The sequence below is a fragment of the Molossus molossus genome, unplaced genomic scaffold (genome assembly GCF_014108415.1).
Source record: "Molossus molossus isolate mMolMol1 unplaced genomic scaffold, mMolMol1.p scaffold_m16_p_5, whole genome shotgun sequence".
Taxonomy (NCBI): domain Eukaryota; kingdom Metazoa; phylum Chordata; class Mammalia; order Chiroptera; family Molossidae; genus Molossus; species Molossus molossus.
In genome coordinates this window covers 61,856,803-61,878,541 of record NW_023425388.1, presented here as the reverse complement: position 1 = coordinate 61,878,541, position 21,739 = coordinate 61,856,803, and the positions used below count along the sequence as shown (strand labels likewise).

Sequence of the window (21,739 nt, the reverse complement as noted above, 5' to 3'; positions counted from 1 at the left end):
GAGGTGCCTGCACTTGCCACCAGGACAGTTGATCGGCAGGTAAACGCAGAGACTTTGGATACGCCTGATACGTGCAGGCCCCAGAGCTCCAAAACCCAGCCCAAGGCCAGTGCAGGTGAGGGTGCCCCAGATCTGGGGCTGACGTAGAGAATGAGGAGTCGGGACGGACACAGCGGGAGTCACCTGACAGGGGAACAGGACGCACTGCCGGAGACACAGCTGTTCCCGAAAGCCTCCCACGACACCTGAGCACAGCAAAGACACGACGAGAAAGAACAGTGTGCAAAGAACCCAGAAAGTGGACAGAGCACCCACCCCGGCCCACTTCAGTGGGGTGGGAAAGCAAGTGGGAGCCACTGAGAGACACAAAAAATCCTTATCCGTGTGGCTTTGGAGGTAAACTATTTGACGATTCCAAAGCAAAGTCCCAGCAGGCCGAACGGGAAAGAAACTGTGGGCTCTACGCTTGGGGAAATGGCTGAAACCACCTCAATGCTTGTCCTCAGTGACTCCCTTGGTAGCTCTGGTTCGGTCTGTTCATCGCCTTGCAGAAAAGCTTGAAGCAGCTACAGCAAAGGCGTGACACAGGCCACTGCGTCCTCCGTCACACCCACGGCAGCAGTGCTGTGGAGTCATGGGATTCCTTTCCCGTGAGCCTGGGCGGGGCCTCAGAATCCTCCCCTACCCTGCACCCCAAGTAGGTTCTACCACAAGATACAAGTACTTGCCGTCTAAATCTTCCAAGTCTCCTTTAGAAAGCATGACCAGACAGAGTGTCAAAAACTAGGTAGGTCTGGTCATATTTCATCCTAATCCAGATGTCTCAGGTCCTTCTGTTAGGGCTCAACCTGCATGCACGGATCCCCCACATCTTCTGGTCAGCCTGTGGCCTCTCCTGACACCCTAGGAGCAGGTGTTATTAAAATGACAAGGCTCATTAGGCCCTGTCCCAAGGATCAATTACCTGTCAATCACCAGCAGACCTGAATGGGGGCGGAAAACTGATCCTAGCTAAAGATACACAGAGGGACTAAGCAATGCCTCCCCATCCAAACGAAGCTCGTTTAGAATGATAGCTCCAACACCTTGGCAAAGTGAGTTGAATTTAATGGTGCCTGTTTAATATTGTGCAGACATAAAAATATTTTCATTACACATAGATAGGGGTACTGAAGGGCATGCGAAAGTACTTTGTGAGCTGTGAATTGCTACATGTGCAAGTTATTATTAGTACTACCTTTGTTAGAATGATTGATAGCTAAACGGACAGGAAGTTGTAAATGTGCCTATTTATACAGAATTCAGCAGCTCTCCTTCAGCACAACAGCGCTTGTGTGGGCTGGGGGCCAAGACGCGCCTCTCGTCTTCTTTCATAAAGCAGGAAGCGGGATATTTAGAGGAAGGGGTGCCCTTGAAGCACGCTTGTAAGGAGCAGCCAGAAAGAAGGGAGGAAGCAGTGGCCTGGAAGCCAACGGGGCGGGAGAGGAAGCCCAGCAAGAGCTCTGCAGAGCTCAGGAAGGGCAGTTCCTCCAGTGGCCGCTGGCTGTCGTCAGTCAGTGGACGGGAGGGCAGATTCAGCGGCCGAGGGGAGCGAGGAGGGCGGGAGTTTGAAGATGGGATATACTGACGCGTACTTCTGATTGAAGAAAAAGATTCGCAAGAGAGAATGTTTGGGGGGAAATGAAGAACTGAGTGAACGGCAAGCTCTACAGAGATCACAGCAGAGAGACGTAGCAGGAGGACGGGAGAGGGCGAGCGGGCTGAGGCTGAGGGCTGAGGCTGAGGCCAGTTTTCAGTTCCTGCGGGAGTTCACGGTCGCAATCAGCTGCGTGCAGGGCCGCGAGGCCCTGCTGGAACCACGGTCAAGCCTGTCCCCCCCATTCGCTATGCTGCCTTGACGAGCCCCTGAACCTGCGTGGTGATCTGTTTCCTCATCTGTCAATGAGGGCGACGCCTGCCTCATGAGAACATGGTTAGACCTAGGGGCACTACTGCAAGTCAACACACTCACATGGTGTCTGGCACCAGGGCGCTCGGGAAGTGGTGGCTGCAATTGCTGGGACAAGGGACTTGGGGACCAGTGTGGTGGACAGCTTGACACAGGGAAATGCAGTGGACAGTGGGACTCAGAGAGAGGGGCGAGTATGAGGTGGAAGGTAGGGGTGACCTGGAGGTCAGTGACAGATGGTGAAAGGTCGAGGACCACGCAGTGGGAGGGCACAGCCTCAAAGGAGGGGGGCCTTCAAGGGGGTGAAAGCAAAGACCTGAAGGAGCACTGAGGACCCAGGCGAGCACTGACGGGGGTGTGGGAGGAGGCCAGCGTCCCCACTTCGCCCCAGCAACGATCTTAGGGACCATCCATTTCGGGAACAAGAGGGGTGGAGCTTTCTGCACAGCTGAGGATGAAGAGGGGCCTGTTTGCTACAGCACGTGAAGGGTGGAGAAGAACAAAGCTGGGTACACGGGCACACGTAGAAAATGGGGCAGTGGCCCTGGCCGGCTTGGCTCAGCAGTTAGAGTAACGGCCTTCGGACCAGAGTCGCAGGCTCGATTCCAGTCAAGGGCACGTACCTCAGTTGCAGTTCAGTCCCTGGCCCTTGTTGGGGTCCTGCGGGAGGCAACCAATTGATGTGTCTCTCTCACATTGAGATGTTTCTCTCTCTCCCCCTCCCTCCCACTCTATCTAGAAATCAATGGAAAAATATCCTCCGGTGAGGATTTAAGAAGAAGAAAATGGGGTGGTGGAGTGTAGTGGTTGACACAAGACTTCTGCCGTCAGACTGCCTGGGCTGGCCTCCCGAGTCTGCTGTTTACCAGCAGGAATGAATGGTTAGCCCCTCTGGATCTTGGTTTCTTCATTTTTAAAATGGGGCTGATAAAAATGCCCTCTTGTAGGGCTGTTGTGCGAGTTCAACCCCTCAGTCTGTCTAAAGCACATGGTGCTGGCCTGTGTAAGTGCTGGGCAACGCTAGCTCTCTCCATCACCACCACCATGGCGGCTACAGTGGGGGGGGGGGGGCTTGGAGGAGATCTTCTAGCAGTTTGGAGGGAGGAGGAGCACTTTCTGGGATCAGATCAGACTTTCAGGGTTAAAAGCTCCCATAAGGTTAACTGCTCCACACCCAGCCTGAGGGGAGAACACCTGGGGCCCCAGCCTGGGTGGGGAGCTCCCCTCGTGTGCCAGTGTGCTGGGGAATGTGCAGTGCAGTCAGGGAGCGAGGGCTAGACCTGGCCCTCAGCAGGAAGGGACAGCTAGATGCCTTGAGGCAGGGCTATGTGACCCTGGGCGTCCCTACAGGCTCTCAGCAGCTGGTCCAAAAACAGTTCCGGTCCAGCTCTGGAATGCACGGTGGCAGCTCCGTCCCCTCCGGAGTCCAGCGGGTTGGCAGAGGGCTGAGAAGGGCAGGACTTGCTCAGTTCCTGAGACAGGAAGGAGCTCCCCTCTCCTTCCTCACGTCCGGTCGCCCTCCCCCTCGCACAGGGTCACATCACTTCCTCTCATCACACCCCTGCTCCCTCAGTGTCTGCCTCCCTCACTGCCCTGCTCTCCTCACAGCCCCTTGTCCCCTCCCCTCAGAACCGGGCCAGCCATGTGAACGGGAGGCGGGCTGGTGCCGAGAAGAGGACGGCACCTGGAAAGCCTTTGCCCATTTCCTTGTCGCTGGAAGTCCGGTCTCGTCTGTGTTCCGGACACCTCTGGGTGAGCCCTGGGCCCCGCTCCCAGAGCCCTCCAAGAACCAGCTTAAAAAGAGCAGGAAACCAACCCAGAGCTTTATGTGCTTCCGGTCACGGTGCCGTGGCACCCAGGGCCCCTGGGAGCACACCCCACGGCCCTGCCTCTTAGCATCCAGAGGGGATGTCCGGAGCCCCTCTCTGAGCCTGTGGACACACAGCAGAGGGAGCCTCATGGCACCCACACAAATCTTCCTGGAGAACCAAAGCCAGACGTGGGCTGACCCCTGTGGCCAAACACATACACAGGCTTGTTTGCAAAGGGTCTGGCCTCTCTGGGCTTCCGAACAGGAGGGAACTCCCTCCTAGGAAGTGCTTTTCCTGGTTCTTTGTTGACAAGTAGGTTGTTGTTATAACAACAGGCCCTCTGCCTGGAGTGTCCCAGCATGGCCAGTGTCTCTGTGGGAATGTGCCCCTCCCACTTTATCTTTCCCTTCCACGCACTGGCTTTGGTCCCCAAAGAGTAAAAACCACAGATTCCCACTTCCCTCATAAGGAATCCTAGCCTAGCTCCAGGCACCTCAGCAGAAACTAAATAAACCCCCAGGGCAATAAAGAAGTCACTCTTGACACTTGCTGTCCTCGCCACAGGCTTCCTCAGCCTGTGAACACCACGCTGGCTTGCCAAGGATGCGTTACTGACCGGAGCACCTGCCAACTAAGGCAACTTCCGCCCAGCAAGGAGAGCACAGCACTCATGTCACACGGCAACCTGCATCCAGTGCGTGCAGAATGTGTCTGACCAGCTCAGTCCAGGCCTTGCCCTGCACCGGAAACTCCGTGGAGCGGCTCGGCTGGGGACGCCCTTTCTGAGTGGTGCCTGTGCAGTCGCAGCTACTTGCTTGCTGCTCTGAGCAGTGGTCCAGTTTCCTCACCAAGAAAAGATGGACAAGCCAAAGAACATGCATGCATATATGCACAACCAATGACACAGACATTAGTTTGGGGAAAGCAGGAGGGGAGTGGGTGCAGGGAGGAGGGGATCAATGGGGGGGGGCATCTATAATACTTTCAACAATAATTTTTAAGAAAAGTAAAAATAAATAAATAGATAAATGAAAAGAAAAGAGGGCTAGTTACTTGTCGGCTTCCCAGGACTGGGGACGTCCTCTGTAAAGGTGCAACAGAGAAATGTGAGGTTTAAGCGTTTTGCTTGGATTATCTCATTAGTCCTCCCAATAACCCTATGTAGTGGTATAATGATTGCCCCAATTTTCCCAGATATGAAAAATGAGGCACAGAAAGGCCAAGTAATGTATCCAAGGTCACACAGCAGGTAGGAGTCAGGGCTGGGATTTGAATGTCATTTATTTGGTTGGTCCTGGGGCCCACATTCCTAACCACTATACATACTGTCTCTCCAGTATAATCTAGCCTTGATTAAGTGATTTAACAACACATAGGATAAATGTTCAAGGTGACCCAGGGTGTGGTATAGTTAAAAACGTGCAACACACCTATCCACAACGCTGGCTTTTTTTTTAAATCCTCACCTGAATATACTTTTCCATTTATCTTCGGAGAGAGTAGGAGGGAGGGAGGGAGAGAGAGGGAGATGGTGAGGGAGAGAGAGAGAGACAGGGGGGGAGAGAGAGAGAGGGAGAGAGAGAGAGAGAGAGAGAGAGAGAAACATCAATGTGAGAGAGACACATCAATTGGCCGCCAACCAGGGCCAGGGACAAAATGGCAACTGAGGTACATGCCATTGACCGCATTCGAACTTGCAACTCTTTGGTCCACAGGCTGACGCTCTAACTGTTGACCACCAGAGCCACAGGACTGGCTTTTTATCACTAATCAGCAAATCACTCTGGGCCATTTATTTTCTTATCTTTTGTAAAGTAAGGGCAGTAGATTCCTCCACCACTGATACTACTGTTCAAAGTCCAGCAGAGTCTGGCTGGTGTGGCTCAGTGGTTGAGTATCGATCCATGCACCAGGAGGTTGCTGGTTCGATTCCCGTTCAGGGCACATGCCCAGGTTGTGTGCCAAATCCCCAGTGGGGAGCATACAGGGGGTGGCCAATCGATGTTCTCTCTCATGGATATTTCTATCTCTCTCTCCTTCTCACTTCCTCTATCTCTAAAATCAATAAAGGGGGAAAAGGAATCCAGCAGAAAGAAGTCTGAAGAGCCAGGTTCGGCTACAGGTTTTGGAGTGGTAGAAGAGAGAGGCATTTTGGGAGCAAAAAAAGCATAAGTTCATTTGTGAGGATGAATAGAGCGAGTAGGCAGCCTGTAAGGGAAGTGTCTGAAAAGAAGAGATGGGTAACAAGGGGGCTAATACAGGGTTACTGTACTATGTACATATGTATGTACATTGTACGTATAAGTAGATGGATGAAAGGAAGGGAAGGAAGACGTGAAAGAGGGAAGGAAAGAGAAAGGGAGGAAGGGAGGGAGGACTGTGGAGGAAGCGGGACTGAATGCTAGACCGAGGAGTGTGAGTTTATCCTTTAGGCCCCAAATGGCCTGACAATAACCTCCTGTCACTAAGGTGGGCTGAAAGCTTCATCTGGACACTAGCATCCTCCTGGTCGCTTTCCCATTCTATGGTCTGTCCCTTCCCCAAGTCAGTTCCTATGTGGCCCCCTCGATCATTTCTCTAAAATGTAAATTACGGCCCTGGCCAGTGTTGGTTGAGTGTCGTCCTGTGCACGGAGAGGTCACCAGTTCCATTCCTGGTCAGGCACAAGGCTGGTTTGTGGGCTCCATCCCCAGTAGGGGGCTGCAGGACGACGCTGGTCCATGTTTCTCTCTCACTGATGTTTCTATCTCTCCCTCCCTCTCTCTCTAAAATCAATTTTAAAATAAATAAATAAAATGCAAATTATGTGATGATGCTCTTTTGCTTAAAACCCTTCTTCAATGGCTTCTCATCACTTCAAGTGTATCTTCCATAATTATACTTTGTGCACCACGTACAAGGTCTTTCATTGTCTGACATCCCAGCCGACCTCTCAAGTCTCTTCACCTGCTCATGCTCCCCCAGGCACCCCAAACCATTCCACACCACTCTCAGCCTCTAAAAGGTATGACCATTAGCATACTTTTGTTTTTAAATAATCACTTTGCACCGTGAAGGGCAAATAGACTGGGATGGGGTAGCAAAGATGGAGAAAAGATAAATTTCTTTTTCTTTCTTTCTTTTCTTTTAATCCTCACCCAAGGACATTTTTGTATTTATCCTCAGATAGAGCAGGAGGGAGAGAGGAAGGAAGAGAGAGAGAGAAACATTGATGAGAGAGAGACACATCGACTAGCTGCCACCCACACGACCCAACCAGGGCCGGGGACAAACTGCAACCGAGGTACGTGCTCTTAGTGGGAACTGAACCCAGGCCTCTCTGGTCCATCGGCCAACGCTGTAACCGCTGAGCCAAACCGGCCAGGGTGAAGAAATAAATTTCTAAGAAATATGAGAGGCCAGTAGACAAGACTTGGGGGCCAATGGAATGTAGGAGCTGACAAGGAGGAAGAAGGATGATTCCTGGGTCTCTGCCTTGCACAACTGGAGGAAAGATGGAGAAAGAGAAAAATCAGAAGAGAACCATGGCTGGGAGGAAGATCATGAGACCAGTTTGAGACATCCTGAGACTGAGGTGCATTTAAGACAACCAAGTGGAGATGTCAAGAGGGCCAGGGGAAGCTCAGAGCAAGTCTGAGCAACACATGGGGTAGCAGAGGTTGTGGGTTTGAGAGAGTACGGGGAAGAAAGCTAGGCCATGCCTTGGACAATCCCAGCATTGACTAGGTTGCTGGAGGAGAAGGATCCTGCAAAGCAGAGTTGTGACCATGCCAAGGTGGGCATGGTTAACAGTGTTAACTGCTGCTGCAAGTCAAGATGCGGGCTGAGAAAGGTTATCAGAGGCAGCAGGACAGACCTACTTTGGTGGAATCACAGGGCTGAATCCAAATTGGACTGAGGTGCGGGCGAGTGGGAGTCGACAGTGGAGACCAGTGTTTTGAGAAATACGGTTGTGGACATGGAGGGAAGGAGCTGGCAGTGAGTGGGGGTGGGCTGAGAATGTCTCTTTCTATTCTTTTCTGTTTTCAGATGGAAGAGACCCATTCAGTGGGTTGTCTTTTCACTTTGTTGATGGTTTCCTTTGCTGTGCAAAAACTTTTTAGTTTGATGTAGTCCCACTTGTTCATGTATTTCTTTTGTTTCCCTTGCCTGAGGAGATATATCAGAAAAAATATTGCTTTGAGAAAGGCCAGAGATGTTATTGCCTGTGTTTTCTTCTAGGATTTTTATGATTTCGCGTCTTACATTTACATCTTTAATCCATTTTGAGTTTATTCCTGTGTATGGTGTAAGAAGGTGGACTAGGTGAAGGGATTAGGCAAAAATAAAACAAAATTCATAGACACAGACAACAGTGTGGTGATTACCAGAGAGAAAGGGGGTGGGAGAAGTACAAGAGGCTAAAGGGGGGCAAATGGTGAAAAAAGGAAATGACTTTGGGTGAACACACAATATACAGATTGTACACTTGAAACCTATCTAATTTTATTAACCAATGTCACCCCAATAAATTCAATAAAAATTAAAAAAAAAAAAGATTTAAGAGACCTGAGCATGCTCTATTACCGACCAGAATACTTAGTTAAGAGAAGTGTTTATGCACTTACTCATTTGCCTCATCTCATTAGCCTACACCATACAACGTTAAAGATGGTGTTTGATTGCTGTCCAGTGCCCAGCACGGTGCCAGGCACAAAGACCATGCTGCTGGCTGTCGGAAGCTGTGAACATCATCAGGACAAGCCTGATGTCCTGGACGGGACAAACATTCAATGCTGGACGTTAGAAAAGGCACAGAAGTCTTATTGATGTGTAAGAACTCAAATACAATTCTCGAGATATTTCAAATTCTTAACACGTGTCCAAGAAACCCAGAGACTTCACGGTAACAGGAGGGAAAGAGGATCAAGACTGCTCTCTCCTTTGGCAGGACATGTCCCAGTCAAACAGGCTCTGCACCCCCCTCTTCAGAGAGGCGAACAACGAGTCATCCGTCGTCTCAGGGCCAGCTGCTTCTGTGCTTGGCTTAGTGTCAATGAACCAGCCCCGACAAGGTCAACTAACAGTGCTTCCCAATAGGCAATTCCCGGACAAGCCCCTCAAGCTTGGCCTCCATCTGCTGGGCCACATTTACCTGAGCAGTAAAATACGGCCAGACCAGTCAGGTGATGTGGCTGTAAGCTAAGCTTCCTCAGACCTCAACAGTCCTTTCTGAGATGAAAGCAGCAGCTGGAAAGCAGACTCACTGCCAAAAGCAAGGACAGCTTTGCCTTTCTGGTCTTACACCTGTTCTCAGTGTGGCTGCCCAAGCAGCCAAGTCCCTCTGGTGACCACCGCCTTTCACACGGCAGCAGCGAGGAACGGACGTGGTCTCTGGCCCAACTCTCCCGATCACAGGGAGGTTACGGTAGTGAAGGGACGATGGAAAAACCCCACGTTCTTTAATGAACTCACCTCTCTGGGTTCAAAGAAGCCTGTAAACAACTGAGACGAAGCGCAGTCCTCAGAGGACCCTGAGCACGCTGACTCACAAAGAAAAACCGAAGGCCTGCAGCCAGAAGAAATTAGAAGTACCTCAGATTGGCATCTTGATTTGGCAAAACCTGCTCAATCTGCCCGCCAGGCACCTCCAGGGAGATGCCAACCACATCTGGAAGGGCATGAATTCAATACCCTCTTAGTCACAGCCACAGGATGAGAAGGCTACTATTTTCAGCCTGGAACGCTGTCATGTTGTGGTGGTTGGTCAGCAGTGGCCGTATTCCACCCTCCGCTGGCCGCTGCTCAGAGCCTGGTGCGGAGTCTCAATGGACAGAGTCGGTCTGGAATGTCACATGAGTGGGCCCCGCTGCCCAGGCCGTGAGATGGCAGGAGGCAATGCCCAGAAGAGAACACCCCGCCCCCGGGGTTAGGGGAGGTGGGCTTTTCTTGGGTCAGGGCTTTGGGCCAGCATCGGTGAGGAGCGCGGCCAGCAGGCCAGTGCCCGGAGCACAGCCTACCCACACGGTGAGATCAGTACACCAGTCCCCTGGCAGAGCAGCAACAACTAAATGAGATCATCCTGTCGAGAGTGTTTTACAAATTAACATAGGCTAACAAAAGTTCATTTAAGAAAACTGGGGTCAAAATAATCAATAACAAAGCCAGGCACCCGCTGAACACGAAGAGGGACCCTCGGTGCCTTTCATTCAATAATAATCACAGGACGGATACCTCAGCCGGTCCCTTGGTCCATGTGCGTCCTTCGGCCTGGTCTGCTGTGTCTGATATATTCTTATGTAACCCAGAGACACTCACTTAGGAAAACAGAAACTAAATGTTTCCTAAAATTTTAAGAGCACTTTGAATGGTGGGGGAGGGGAGTATCAGTAGGGAAAAAGGAGAAACATCTGTAACAAAAATAAATAAATTAATTATATTTAAAAAAAAAAAATAAGGAGCACTTATTAGGTAAGACTTGGAAAACGTGGGCTAAATGTTTAGGTGGTAGCAGGGATGGCTGAACCGGTAATTCAAATGGTCTCAGCTAATCAAAATAAATAAACAAGGTAGAAGTTATGGTACTATTACTTGCAAGGTTTTCCATGTCTGAATCTATATTCAAGAATCACAAGGAGCTTTAGTCTAAGTTCCGGGCCTCAGTTTCCCCAAATATAAACAGTTAAAGCAGGTATACACAGTGGACCCAGTGTGTGATTGGCGGCATTACAAAAGGCATGAGATGGGCATGATGCCATTATTAGTGCTTGCTCATGATGAGTGCAAAACACGAACACGTTAGCTCAGTATGTTTCCCAGGAAACTGAAAGGATATTAAAATAGATTTTCCTTGCATTACTACATTGGCCTATTGCTAAAGCATAGTGATGTTGAATAGCACACCAACCTGGGAAGTACATTTCTTTAGCTTGGGGACAGTGGAGCCACTTGATCAACTTTTGGGGGTAGGAGTTGTGGGCTGGGGTGATAGGAGGCCCCCTCCTCCAGGTCAGAGGGCAAGAGGCTGGGCTCAGGAAGGTGCCCTGGAGAGAAGAATCAAAACTTCCAGCAGCTCAGATGAGCTCAGGGTAACTTCCGGATACCAGGAAGCCGCTGGACCGGGTGGAGTGTTTAGGTCAGCGTTCAGAGAGTCACAGACATTCACCCCAAAGGAAAACGGGGCTCCATCCAGCCCGCCCCACCCGGCCAGAGGCACTGAGCAGCAGAGGCCTGTAATCAATGATGTCACAGTTTCCAAAATCAAGACCAAAGGCAAAGTGACGGCTCAACACCCAAGAAATGGAACCAAAGGGACCTTAGTAATAAACTCTTTCAGTCACCAGAGGTCTCCCATAGTTTTCAATTGAACTAAAAATGAAACATTTTCTAACATGTTATTCTATAACAGTCATCAAAGTCATTCACATGGTCTTCCTAGGATCTTCCTGTGTTTTTGAAATTTCATTATTTCCTTACAAGCCAAACTATATGACCTTGAGGACCAGGCCTGAAGTTCAAAGGCATGCACAGAGTCCTCATCACAGGGTCTCCCGTTCACACACACCCCTTTCCAAGTGGAGGGAGAAGGGCAGTGAGGGAGGACCCAAAGCATAGATTATCCATTTTCACAATCACAGGTGAATCACTGCATAAGATGTTTCGTTCTTTTTTCAAAATGTTTTTATTGATTTTTTTTAGAAAGAGATAAAGAGGGAGAGAGAAAAACTGATCGGCTGCCTTCTGCATGCTCACTACGGGGGATCAAGCCCACAACCCAGGCGTGTGACCTGACTGGGAATTGAACTGGGTCCTCTCAGTCCATGGGACGATGCTCAATCCACTGAGCCACACCAGATGGACTCTTTCTTGTTTTTTTTAATCCTTACCTGAGGATAAGTTTACTGATTTTAGAGAGAGAGAGAGAAATATTGACTTGAGAGAGAAACATCGATCAGTTGCCTCCTGCCCATGCTCTGGTGTATGGGACACGCTTCAACCAATTCAGCCATTGGGCCAGGCCTCTCTTTCTTGTCTTTCAAGATCTCATATAAATCTGGATGGTAGCCTGGCCAGTGTGGCTCAGCGGTTGAGTGTTGACCCATGCACCAAGAGGTCAATGGTTCGATTCGCAGTCAGGACACATGCTCAGGTTGTGGGCTCAGTCCCCAGTGAGGAGCATGCAGGAGGCAGCCAATCGATGTTCCCTCTCATCAATGTTTCTATCTCTCTCTTCCCCTTTCTCTCTTTCTAAAAAAAATACAATCAATCAATAAATAAATCTGAATAGTAAAGAGAGAAGCTTAAACAATGCATATCTTCATTCCTCTAACCCAGAAAGTTTCTGAGAAATGGAAAATTCCAGGGGCCACAAAAATGAGAAATTAATTCAAGACCACAAGCAACTCCAACTCTGTACCCAAGGCAGCCAGGACAACTTAGTATCTGAGGGTTGCTCAATGAGCTCTTGTTGAATGAGAAGAAAGCAGCAAAACAAAATGATCTATCTAAAATAAAATGACCCTCGGTGAGAGATCCTTGTTTCCATATCTGTAGCTGTACTAAGATCAGATACCCATTAAGCTCTGGTGTCTCCAACGACGGGCTGCAGAAGCCAGCTGACTCCAGATCTAAGCAGCCCAGCTCGCCGGGTTTGAGTGACTGGTCTGAAAGAAGCACTGTTTCCCATGTGACCTGGCCCCACATTTTGGTTCCTTTGTGACTTTCAGTTGAACTTGAGCAATATCTGGATATAGATGAAATAGTCAGAGAGTTCCTTACCTATTGAAAACTTCCCAAACCAATATGTTTTGATGCCGCGAATACCTCTAATGCTTATTTGTGTGTAAGAAAATGCTCTTCCAGGAAGGGCGTGGACAGGTGATAGCATACATGCAGTGGCACCCCGGTGACGAGGCAGTGTGCAAGGAGCTGTACAGCAGTGCCCTGTGTGATGCTCACAGCGACCCTCTAGGCCTGGGGTATCTGTCAGAGAGGGCCCACAAGGAGTCCAAGGTCACAGAGGCAGAAAAGGGCACTGCCAGGTTAAGATCCAGATTGGAACATGCACTAACCCTCAACCATTCTGGTAAATGGATACGTGGACGTATCTTTACTAATTATGGGTATATAACTCCTCATAATCAGTTATTGAAGAATCCTGTGACAAGCTCTGTTCTGAGCCCCTGTGTTCTTAGTACTCCAAAGGCGTATGTAGTTGGGATTTACACACCACCAGGTGAGGGAACTGCTATGTGGGACATGCCTTTGAGGGAGAGGGGCCCTTTATCTAGGAAAAAAAAAAGAAGAAAAATATATACTTTGCATCCTTATATTTACAAATAGCACCTGTAGCCACGAGCAAACTGAGCGGAGATTAGTACATGTGAAAACCTGAAGGACTCTCTGGGCTCTCCCGTCGGAGCACACAGGGATGGCCGACCCGCCAGAGGCCGTTTCCTGGGAAAGTAAGTGTCAAATCTTGATTCATTTAACAGGTACTTTTGGAGGCCTTTGTCACAGTCACACTCAAGATGGTCCTATGACAAGTCATGTATAAAAATACGCACTCTGTGCCCAGCCAGCCTGTGTGGCTCAGTGGACTGAGCATCGTCCCATAGACTGGGAGGTCCTGGTTCAATTCCCGGTCAGGACACATGCCTGGGGTTGCGGCTTGATCCCCAGTAGGGGGTGGGCAGGAGGCGGTCGATCGATGTTTCTCTCTCACATGATGTTTCTAGCTCTCTCTCCCTTCCTCTCTCTCTAAAAAAATCAATAAAAACATATTTAAAAATAAAATAAATAATATGTACACTGCAATGGAGTGAGGGAAGACACAGCTGTGCCCACCTGGCTGCTGACTTGTGTGAACACTGCATTTCTGAAGGAAGCAGTACACATATGGTAAGACGTACTTTATTTATTAATTTTTATCCTTACCTGAGGACATTTTTTGATATTTTGTTCAGACAGAGTGGGAGGAAGAGAGAGAGAGAAACATCGACGTGAAAGGGACACATCGAGTGGCTGCCACCCACATGACCCAACCAGGGCTGGGGACAAACTGCAACCAAGGTACGTGCCCCTTAGCGGAAACCAAACCCAGGTCTCTCTGGACCGCAGGCCGACACTCTAACCGCTGAGCCAAACTGGCCAGGGCAGTAAGACATACTTTAATGAACATATCTGGATCATTGTTGTCACAGGAAATATTTCATTTGGCAAAAATCCAAAAGCCCAGAACTAGGCCACAGGGTCAGAGGCACTTGTAACTGGGGAGGGTTGGCAGAACCTGGTGAAGCCTCTGGAAACCCTCCGCCCAGACCCAGAACGTGTGCTTAGATGCTGGCTCTGGCCACCAGGGCTGATAGCACTAGTGTCACCGTGTCGTTCCCCACATTCCTATGTTTGGGAGAGAAGTGCAAATGCCTCTTGACCTCTAACTACCTGTCACACATTAGAAGATATGTGTGTGTGTGTGTGTGTGTGTGTGTGTGTGTGTATAATGTATGTATATATTGGACAAATGGGTCAAATAACCTGTTAGGTGTATGATCATTTATTTAGATTATTATGGGGACTCTCACAATCACATGACCAAAAGAGATCTGTTCAAAATTCTATATCCCATTTGATTTAAAGTCTCTCAAAATGGGAGCCTCGCCCTGGCCGGTTTGGCTCAGCAGTTAGAGCGTCAGCGCACGGACCGGAGAGTCCCGGGTTTGGTTCCCACTAAGGGCACGTACCTTGATTGCGGTTTGTCCCCTGGGGTCGTGTGGGTGGCAGCCACTCGATGTGTCTCTCTCACATCGATGTTTCTCTCTTTCTTCCTCCCTCTCTCCCTCCCGCTCTATCTAAAGAGAAATGCAAAAAAAATGTCCTCAGGTGAGAATAAAAAAAAATGTGAGTCCCAAGAAGTAGGCTGACCATTAACAAAGTATCCACTGTACCGCAGTGCGGTCGCTTTAAGTACAGAGACTGTTGAAAGCATCAAGGTTGAGACTGATTTCAACAGTTTTCCATAAAGGAGTAACTCAAGGCCCAAGAAATGCACTGTTTGGGAACAGAGACCAGCAGAGAACAACAAAGTTGGAGCAATAATCTCCTATTACAGTGCAAACAACTAACCAGACCGCGTCCTACTTCCCATATGCTCTTAGCAGAGGGGCTCTGAAGGGCCAACACTTTACGAGACGCAGGAGGACAGAAACCCTCACGACGGCACCGTGGGACTCCCTCTGCACACACAGGACAGTCCAAGGACAGGGCCAGTCTCAGTTCTGTGCCTCCAGAACCCAGAGGGAGACACGCCAGCCCTGACTGCACATGCATTCCCATGACGGTGTGGCACAAATGCAATAACACGGTTGTTTAGTTGCTTCCAGACCTTAGTTTGATCCGCCTCACCACTAACTTTTATGATGTGTAACTTATTACAAACCAGCAACTGCTTGCATTTCCCCCCAGTCTGGCTCTTGGTGGGGGAGCTGGAGGGCAGGACAGACCAGGGAGAAGTGGAAGGAGTTTCTCCAGGACGTCCTGCCAATTCTGGCCCGGGCTCTGCCTCCGCCCCAGTCTGGAGACAAACCACAACCACCGTCCCCTTGTAGGACAGGCTGCAGGGCCAAGGGGTGAGAAAGACTGAGAACGCTGAAGTCGGCTGCCTGAGTCTCTGAGTCAGCATCTTCAAGACCAGAGTGGTTATTAGGAAACAGACTTCTCTCCCACAAAAACCCCAAATGTAGCAGCAGCCCAAGGGCTCAAAATGAACAGGCACCATCCCCGAGCGGGCCACGGGTACCCCTCCCCCACCCGCTCACAGCTGCCATGGGACAAGCTATCTTGTTTGAGGGACAAGGAAGGAAGAAGAGCTGGGAGCCACCCAGATGTTCCAGGAGCCGCCTGGCCGTGGTAAGTCTGCCTGGAGCTGGCTGGGCTTTAAGCCCTTTCTCAATCATCAAAACAACAATGACCTTATTCCAGAAACTGCTTTCCCCAGGAAGACTTGGACAGCTTCATGCTTCGACTCGTTGCTGCTTTTAAAGTGAAGGCATAAAGGAGGCTAACTGGGAATGTCATGAAAGAGAGTCACAGCGTCCTACCCAATGACAGAGTCACGTAACTGAACTCCAAGCGCTTCTTAGGGTAGAAGAGTATGTGAGAAAAGCAGGATACAAAACGGTACACAGCCACCAGAACACCCTGACTTGGAAAACAGTTGAGAAGGAAACATACTAACTCTTAATGTGTGAGTGATGAATAATTTATGCATTTCTACTTTTTAGAATGTTTTAGACCTCAGAAGAACCCCCAGCTATCTAGTCATTCTCTTGACGGAGCACACATGGGGGCCAGCGAGGGTGAAGCTTGTTATTGCGTGGGTCAACCGTGTTATTGCGAGGGTCAAGCCCCTGAGCGGTTCAGCAGAGGGTCCAAATGAGTACTGGTCACCCGGAAGGAGACAGATGGCCCGCCGTGACCACACAGCCATCGACTTCCCTGTTTTTCAGTGTTCTCTGAGATGTGCGTGGCATTCCCCATGGGGGAGAAGGCAGGGCACCTCAGCAATCCCGGGAAGCTGGTGGCTTGAAGCGCTGTGCATGTGCGAGGCTCCAAGGCTTCGCGAGCCTCCGTGTCTCCACCCAGGGACACGCGTCTCGGGACGCCACAGGACCGCGTGGAGTGAAGGGAGGAGAGCGCGCGCCCGTCCGCAAGGTTAACTCAGAAGAACTATGTGTTCTGGTGGTTGAGCAAAAAAGCTGCATTTTCACTCAGCTATAGAATAATCCTGTTTCCACAGTGACAAGTGCTCACTCCTGAGACCGCTCAGCCACCTGCACCGGCAGCCTCTGTGCTCTGTTCCCAGGCCCGGCACGTCCGAGAGGGCGAGGAGGCCTGGCCCACACGTAGGCCCCGTTTCCCGCCAAGCACCGAGCCAGGTCCTGCATCTATGTCTTCCGTGTTATTCAAATGACACAGAAGAGAAGGATGCTGGCCATTTCAGAGACAGGAGAGCTGGAAGGCCAGGACAGCCAGGCAGCAGGCCGAGGAACGGTGGGGACGGACGGTGTCTGACAGAGCCCTCGCTCCAGGCAGCACGGCAGCAGCCTCTGGGGAAAGACCTCTCGGAGGGTTATTTGTGGCTCCCGAGGGAAAGGGGGGACAGTTCTGTGAAAATATTTGCTAATGTGTTTAAAAACAAAACAAACCGTGCTGAAAGCCAATTGCTAACACTGCCAGCTTCTTGGAGCTTTCAAGGTCGCCGCTGTGGGGAACGCAGCCTCCGTCCCACCACGCCAACACGCTCGGGGGAGGCTGCCCCTCCCAGAGCTGGGAGGCACTGACTCCTAGGCAGCCGGTGACCAGCAAGCCCTCCTTTCAGGCCAGGCAACATGCTAGGAGCTGTACCCACACTCTCTCATCGCTCAGAACAACTCTAGGCCCAAAGTGACCCAGCAGCATGTGGTGCTGCTGGAGTTAGAGCCAGGTCCGCTGGGTCCGGAGCAGGCTTTCTGCTAAGCCGGCCAGAACCAGCCAGCACATCTACCCCTTGTCCCTTTGACAGGGAAAGAGTGGAACCGTGTTGCAGGTTCAGAACGTCACGTCCTAACTCCTGTCACCTTCAAATGTCTTGTACTTTCTGGAGCAATTCCAATCTTGAGCACGTCAGACCCACTGCGCCGACGGTGTGCCCGAGCTTGTCGCATGGTGTGCTCAGCCCCAGCAGGCCCCGCCTGCCGGCCCACCGCTGCGCAAGCCGCAGCGCAGGCTTTTCCCTGGAGGGACAGTACTCCTCTCACGAGCACAGCTCATTGACATGTCGCGATTTCCTTCCCTGGCTCCAAGTTCCTTTCACACCAACACGCCCGCCCAGAGAGAGCCCACAGAACACACAGCAAGAGAAACGACAATCCTACCTACGACTGTTCCGCTCACTCTGCTGCAGCGGTCCCGTGTTGGACGGGATGGCCCTTTGGAGACACGATTTTACACTATCTCATCAGAATGCAACTCCCAGAATGGGAACTGCCAAATTGTCATTTAACTGGAATCCGTGTAAAATCCTAGGCTTAGATTAAAACACTTAAGTGCTCAAACATGACACAATAAAAACTTGGCTGGGCTGCACTTAAAAAAATATAAAAACTTCATATTTTGGTAGTTAAGTTAAAAACAAGCTCAATAGTACCATGTGACTCTTGAGCAGAAAAGTGAGCATGTTGCCGGGACGTGTTGACGGCAGTGGGATGTGCAGCTCACAGGAAGCCAATGTCCACCTGAGCCCTGGGCTGAGCCCCCGTTATGCCCCTTTGAGACAAATAGCGCTCAACTCTGAGAAGCCCACAGCACACGACAGGGCCCTCCTCCTGGGGAAGTCTGGAGAAGAACAGAGAAACATAAAGTTGTTTCTCTCGAGAACGTGAACCACTGGGTGAAAGTAATTGAGAAACAATCTTCTGTTCAGTTTAAGAAGAAACATTCAAACCCTGTTTGTGGGAGGCAGAATATGGCCCCCGACAGATGTCCATGGCCTAACCCCCGGAGCCGGGTCTGTGTGACTTGACGTGGTCAAAAGGACTTTGCAGAGGTGATGACGTCAAGGATCCTGAGGTGGGAGACTTCCCTGGATTACCCGTGTGGGTCCAATGAAATCGCAAGGCTCCTTATAACAGGGAGGCGGGGGCGTCAGAGGAAGAGATGTGACCACAGAGAGAGAGACTTCATCTGAGTCAGAAAAAGACCTGCGGGTACTACACCGCCTTGCTCTGAAAATGGAGGAAGGTGCCACAGGCCAAGGAAGGCTCACGGCTCTGCGAAACCAGGAAAGGCCGGGAAATGGACCCCCCGGGGCCTTTGGAGGTTACCTGCATTTTGGCCAAACAGCATCCATCTCAGATGTCTGACTTCCCGAACTATAACAGAATACATTTGTGTTGTCTTCAGCCACTAAGTCTGTGGTCACTTGTTAGCGCAGCAAGAGGAGAGAAATGTGCTGCCTAACAAGGGAGCAACCCTGCCGGCCCCAGTGAGCCCCTGTCCTGGAAGGCAATCCAGAAGGGGTCAGGAGTGCTGAGCAGGCAAGTCCTGGGTGACCCCTGATAGACCCCTCCAACTCTGACAGTCCACATCAGATGGCGGCACCTTCCCCCGCGTTTATGTTTGACACACTGGTCCTCACCCCCGGGCCTGGGAGCGGGCAGGGCTTGCCCTCTTCTCCTCCCAGAGGATGGTGGTAGTAAGCTAAAGGCATGCTTTGGGGGACAGTCTCGCAGCACCTGGGCACGAGCCGGGCTCGGAGCGCAAGCGCTGGCCGGGGAGCCTACCCGAGCAGAGGACTCCTCTGTTCCTGGCGCAGGAGAAGTTGTCGCACTCGCAGAACGGCCCGTAGATCTTCCCGAACTCGCTCTCGAAGCAGGAGCACTGGCTGCAGCTGCACTCGCCGCGCCCGCTGCACAGGGGCTTGCCCTCCGCCTCGCGGCACAGGCTCTGGTGCCCGCTCTGGTTCTCCCCTTCCTGGCACTCGCACCTGCTGCCCAGGTGGCTGGGGTTGCACTCACACAGACCACAGACGTACGTGCCGTTCCCGCTGCACCTGGGGCTGTCCGGCTCCAGCCCCGCGCTGCAGCCGCACTTGCAGTTGTAGGTGACCCCCACCTCCAGGGTGTCCCGAAACCCCACAGGCCGCAGAGTGAACGTGTGCTCCGTGTGTTTGCCAGGGCAGCTCCGGGCCTCCACCGACACCTCAAAGGACGCCTGGGCAGAACGAAGAGACAGGACAGTGTGGGCACAGTGAGTCAGGGTATCTGCGCTGGCCTCCCAACCACCCAGGGGCCCGGCCCAAGAGCTCTCAGTGGGGAGCTGCAGCTAAACCCAGCCCAGCCCACGCTCACGGGCCCGGCGGGAAGAGGCCCCGGGTCAGCAAGCTGCCGATCGAAGAAGAGACTATTCAGGCATGCCAACACGTGACAGGCAGCGAGCCTGGTTCCTCAACGTTCATTATCTCTCTAATCCTCACAACCCCGAGGAACTGGCTTCCACAGAAAGGAAGAAAGACTCCGAGCACATAGTTCTTTTCCTCCCCTTACACCTCTGCCCTAGCCTCTCCCCATCTCCATCTTGAAAGTCATCTACCGGGCACTTCCTCTGTGCCAGGCACTGTTACATGGTCCCGAGCTCATGGCCCCTGGGGCCCACAGACCCCTCTTTGGAAGTCTCCTCCCTGCTGGAGAAGGGACAATAGGACACCTGGGTCCATCCTAGTACACCTGCCTCTTCACAGACACACCCAGGGCCTGAGTGGTCCTCACAGCTGCATCTTTCATAATCAGACCACGGCGCTGAGGTCATAAAGAAGGCATCGCTGCCCAGTTTGGAGGTTGGAGCATCAGCCCGCGGGCCAGAGTCGAGGGTTCGATTCTGGTCAAGGGCACATACCTCAGTTGCGGTTCGTCCCCGGCACTTGTCGGGTCATGTGGGAGGCAACCAATCCATGTGTCTCTCTCACATCGATGTCTCTCTCTCCCCCCCTGACTCTATCTGAAGATAAAAGGAAAAATATACTGAGGATTAAAAAAATAAAAAGAAGTCATCACTGATGAAATGTGCCACACACGTGGACACTCTTTTTAAAATAAAGCAGGTAAAGAAGCGATGCTAACTCCTGAGCTACTCATGCATTGCCTTGGAAACAGGCAGCAAGGTGGACCAGACCAGCAGATGGCAGGAAAGAGGCCCGTTGGCTGCTCATTCTGCGGCAATGAGAGGAAAACGAGGGCGCTGCTCAGTGTCTCTCCCAGGAAGCAGAGCGCGACTCCTCCGCCGCCCTCCTCCCAGGAGAACAGAGCCACCTGTGGTTAGCATCACCCAGCACTGCCCTCGTAGCAGGCACCGTGGAAATGCAGACAGGGAGCTGGCACACCCTGACCAAATGCCGTCCGGGGCTTCTCCCTGAGCGGGGGTGCTTCTCCCCTGGGCAGGGGTGTTCCCTCGCAGACAGAGGCCGGGGACCACTCCAGAAACCGACTCATGCGTCTGGCCCAAATGTCTTTACTTTTCAAGTCTCCTCAGATCATTCTGAAGCTCAAAACAGGTTAGGAATCACCTTTACCTATTGCTATTTTTTTTCTTTTAGAGAGAAAGAGAGAGAGAGAAACATCGATGTGAGAGAGACACATCGACTGGTTGCCACCCACACGACCCCAACCGGGGTGGGGACAAACTGCAACAGAGGTGTGTGCCCCTAGTGGGAACCAAACCTGGGTCTCTCTGGACCGCAGGACGACGCTCTAACCATTGAGCCAAACCGGCCAGGGCCCTATTGCTATTCTTAATTCTGTTATTTGGGCTGGAATACAGCTGAGTTTTAAAAAGTCACCAATAACTTGCTTTACGGGGCACTCTTCAGTTAATAATATATACTTTCGGAGAACACTGAAGATATATTTTTTCCTAAATGTCCTACAGATCCCTGTCACTTTGGGATCTTTACTAATTATTTTATCCTCACCCGAGGACACTTTTCCATTTTTTGTTCTGACAGAGTGGGAGGGAGAGAGAGGAAGAGAGAAACATCGATGTAAAAGGGACACATAACGTGGCTGCCACCTGCACGACCCAACCAGGGCCAGGGACAAATTGCAACCTAGGTATATGCCCCCAGCGGGAACCGAATCCAGGTCTCTTTGGACAGCAGGCCGACGCTCTAACTGCTGAGCCAAACCGGCTAGGGCATATCTTGACTAATTCTGAAAAGCCTCCCTTCAGATTCTGTGACATCTAGGGACACCCCAGGGTGGGGTGGAGAGAGACTGAAGAGGAAGGTAGGCCCAGCTCCCTAGGTCCTGGAGATAGTCCTGCTTGGCAGTAAGCCATGGCTTCAGGGAACGTGACAATACACTCAGGAGTTGGTGTTAGCCAAAGGTGTCACAGGAGATGACAGGTGAGCTGAGAATAATGACCAGGAGCCAGGGTCAGAGGACACTGGGAAAACCAACCCAGCTGCAGA

General features: G+C 51.2%; 1 protein-coding gene across 1 annotated transcript in view; it reads right to left on the bottom strand.

The window, feature by feature from the left end:
* The window catches only part of ITGB5 (integrin subunit beta 5), a 126,229-nt gene that overhangs the window by 13,905 nt on the left and 90,585 nt on the right, over positions 1-21,739 (bottom strand). Inside the window, exon 10 of the mRNA XM_036243683.1 lies at positions 19,059-19,488. Coding sequence (XP_036099576.1) covers positions 19,059-19,488 — 430 coding nt within the window. The remainder of the gene's footprint in view (positions 1-19,058; positions 19,489-21,739) is intronic.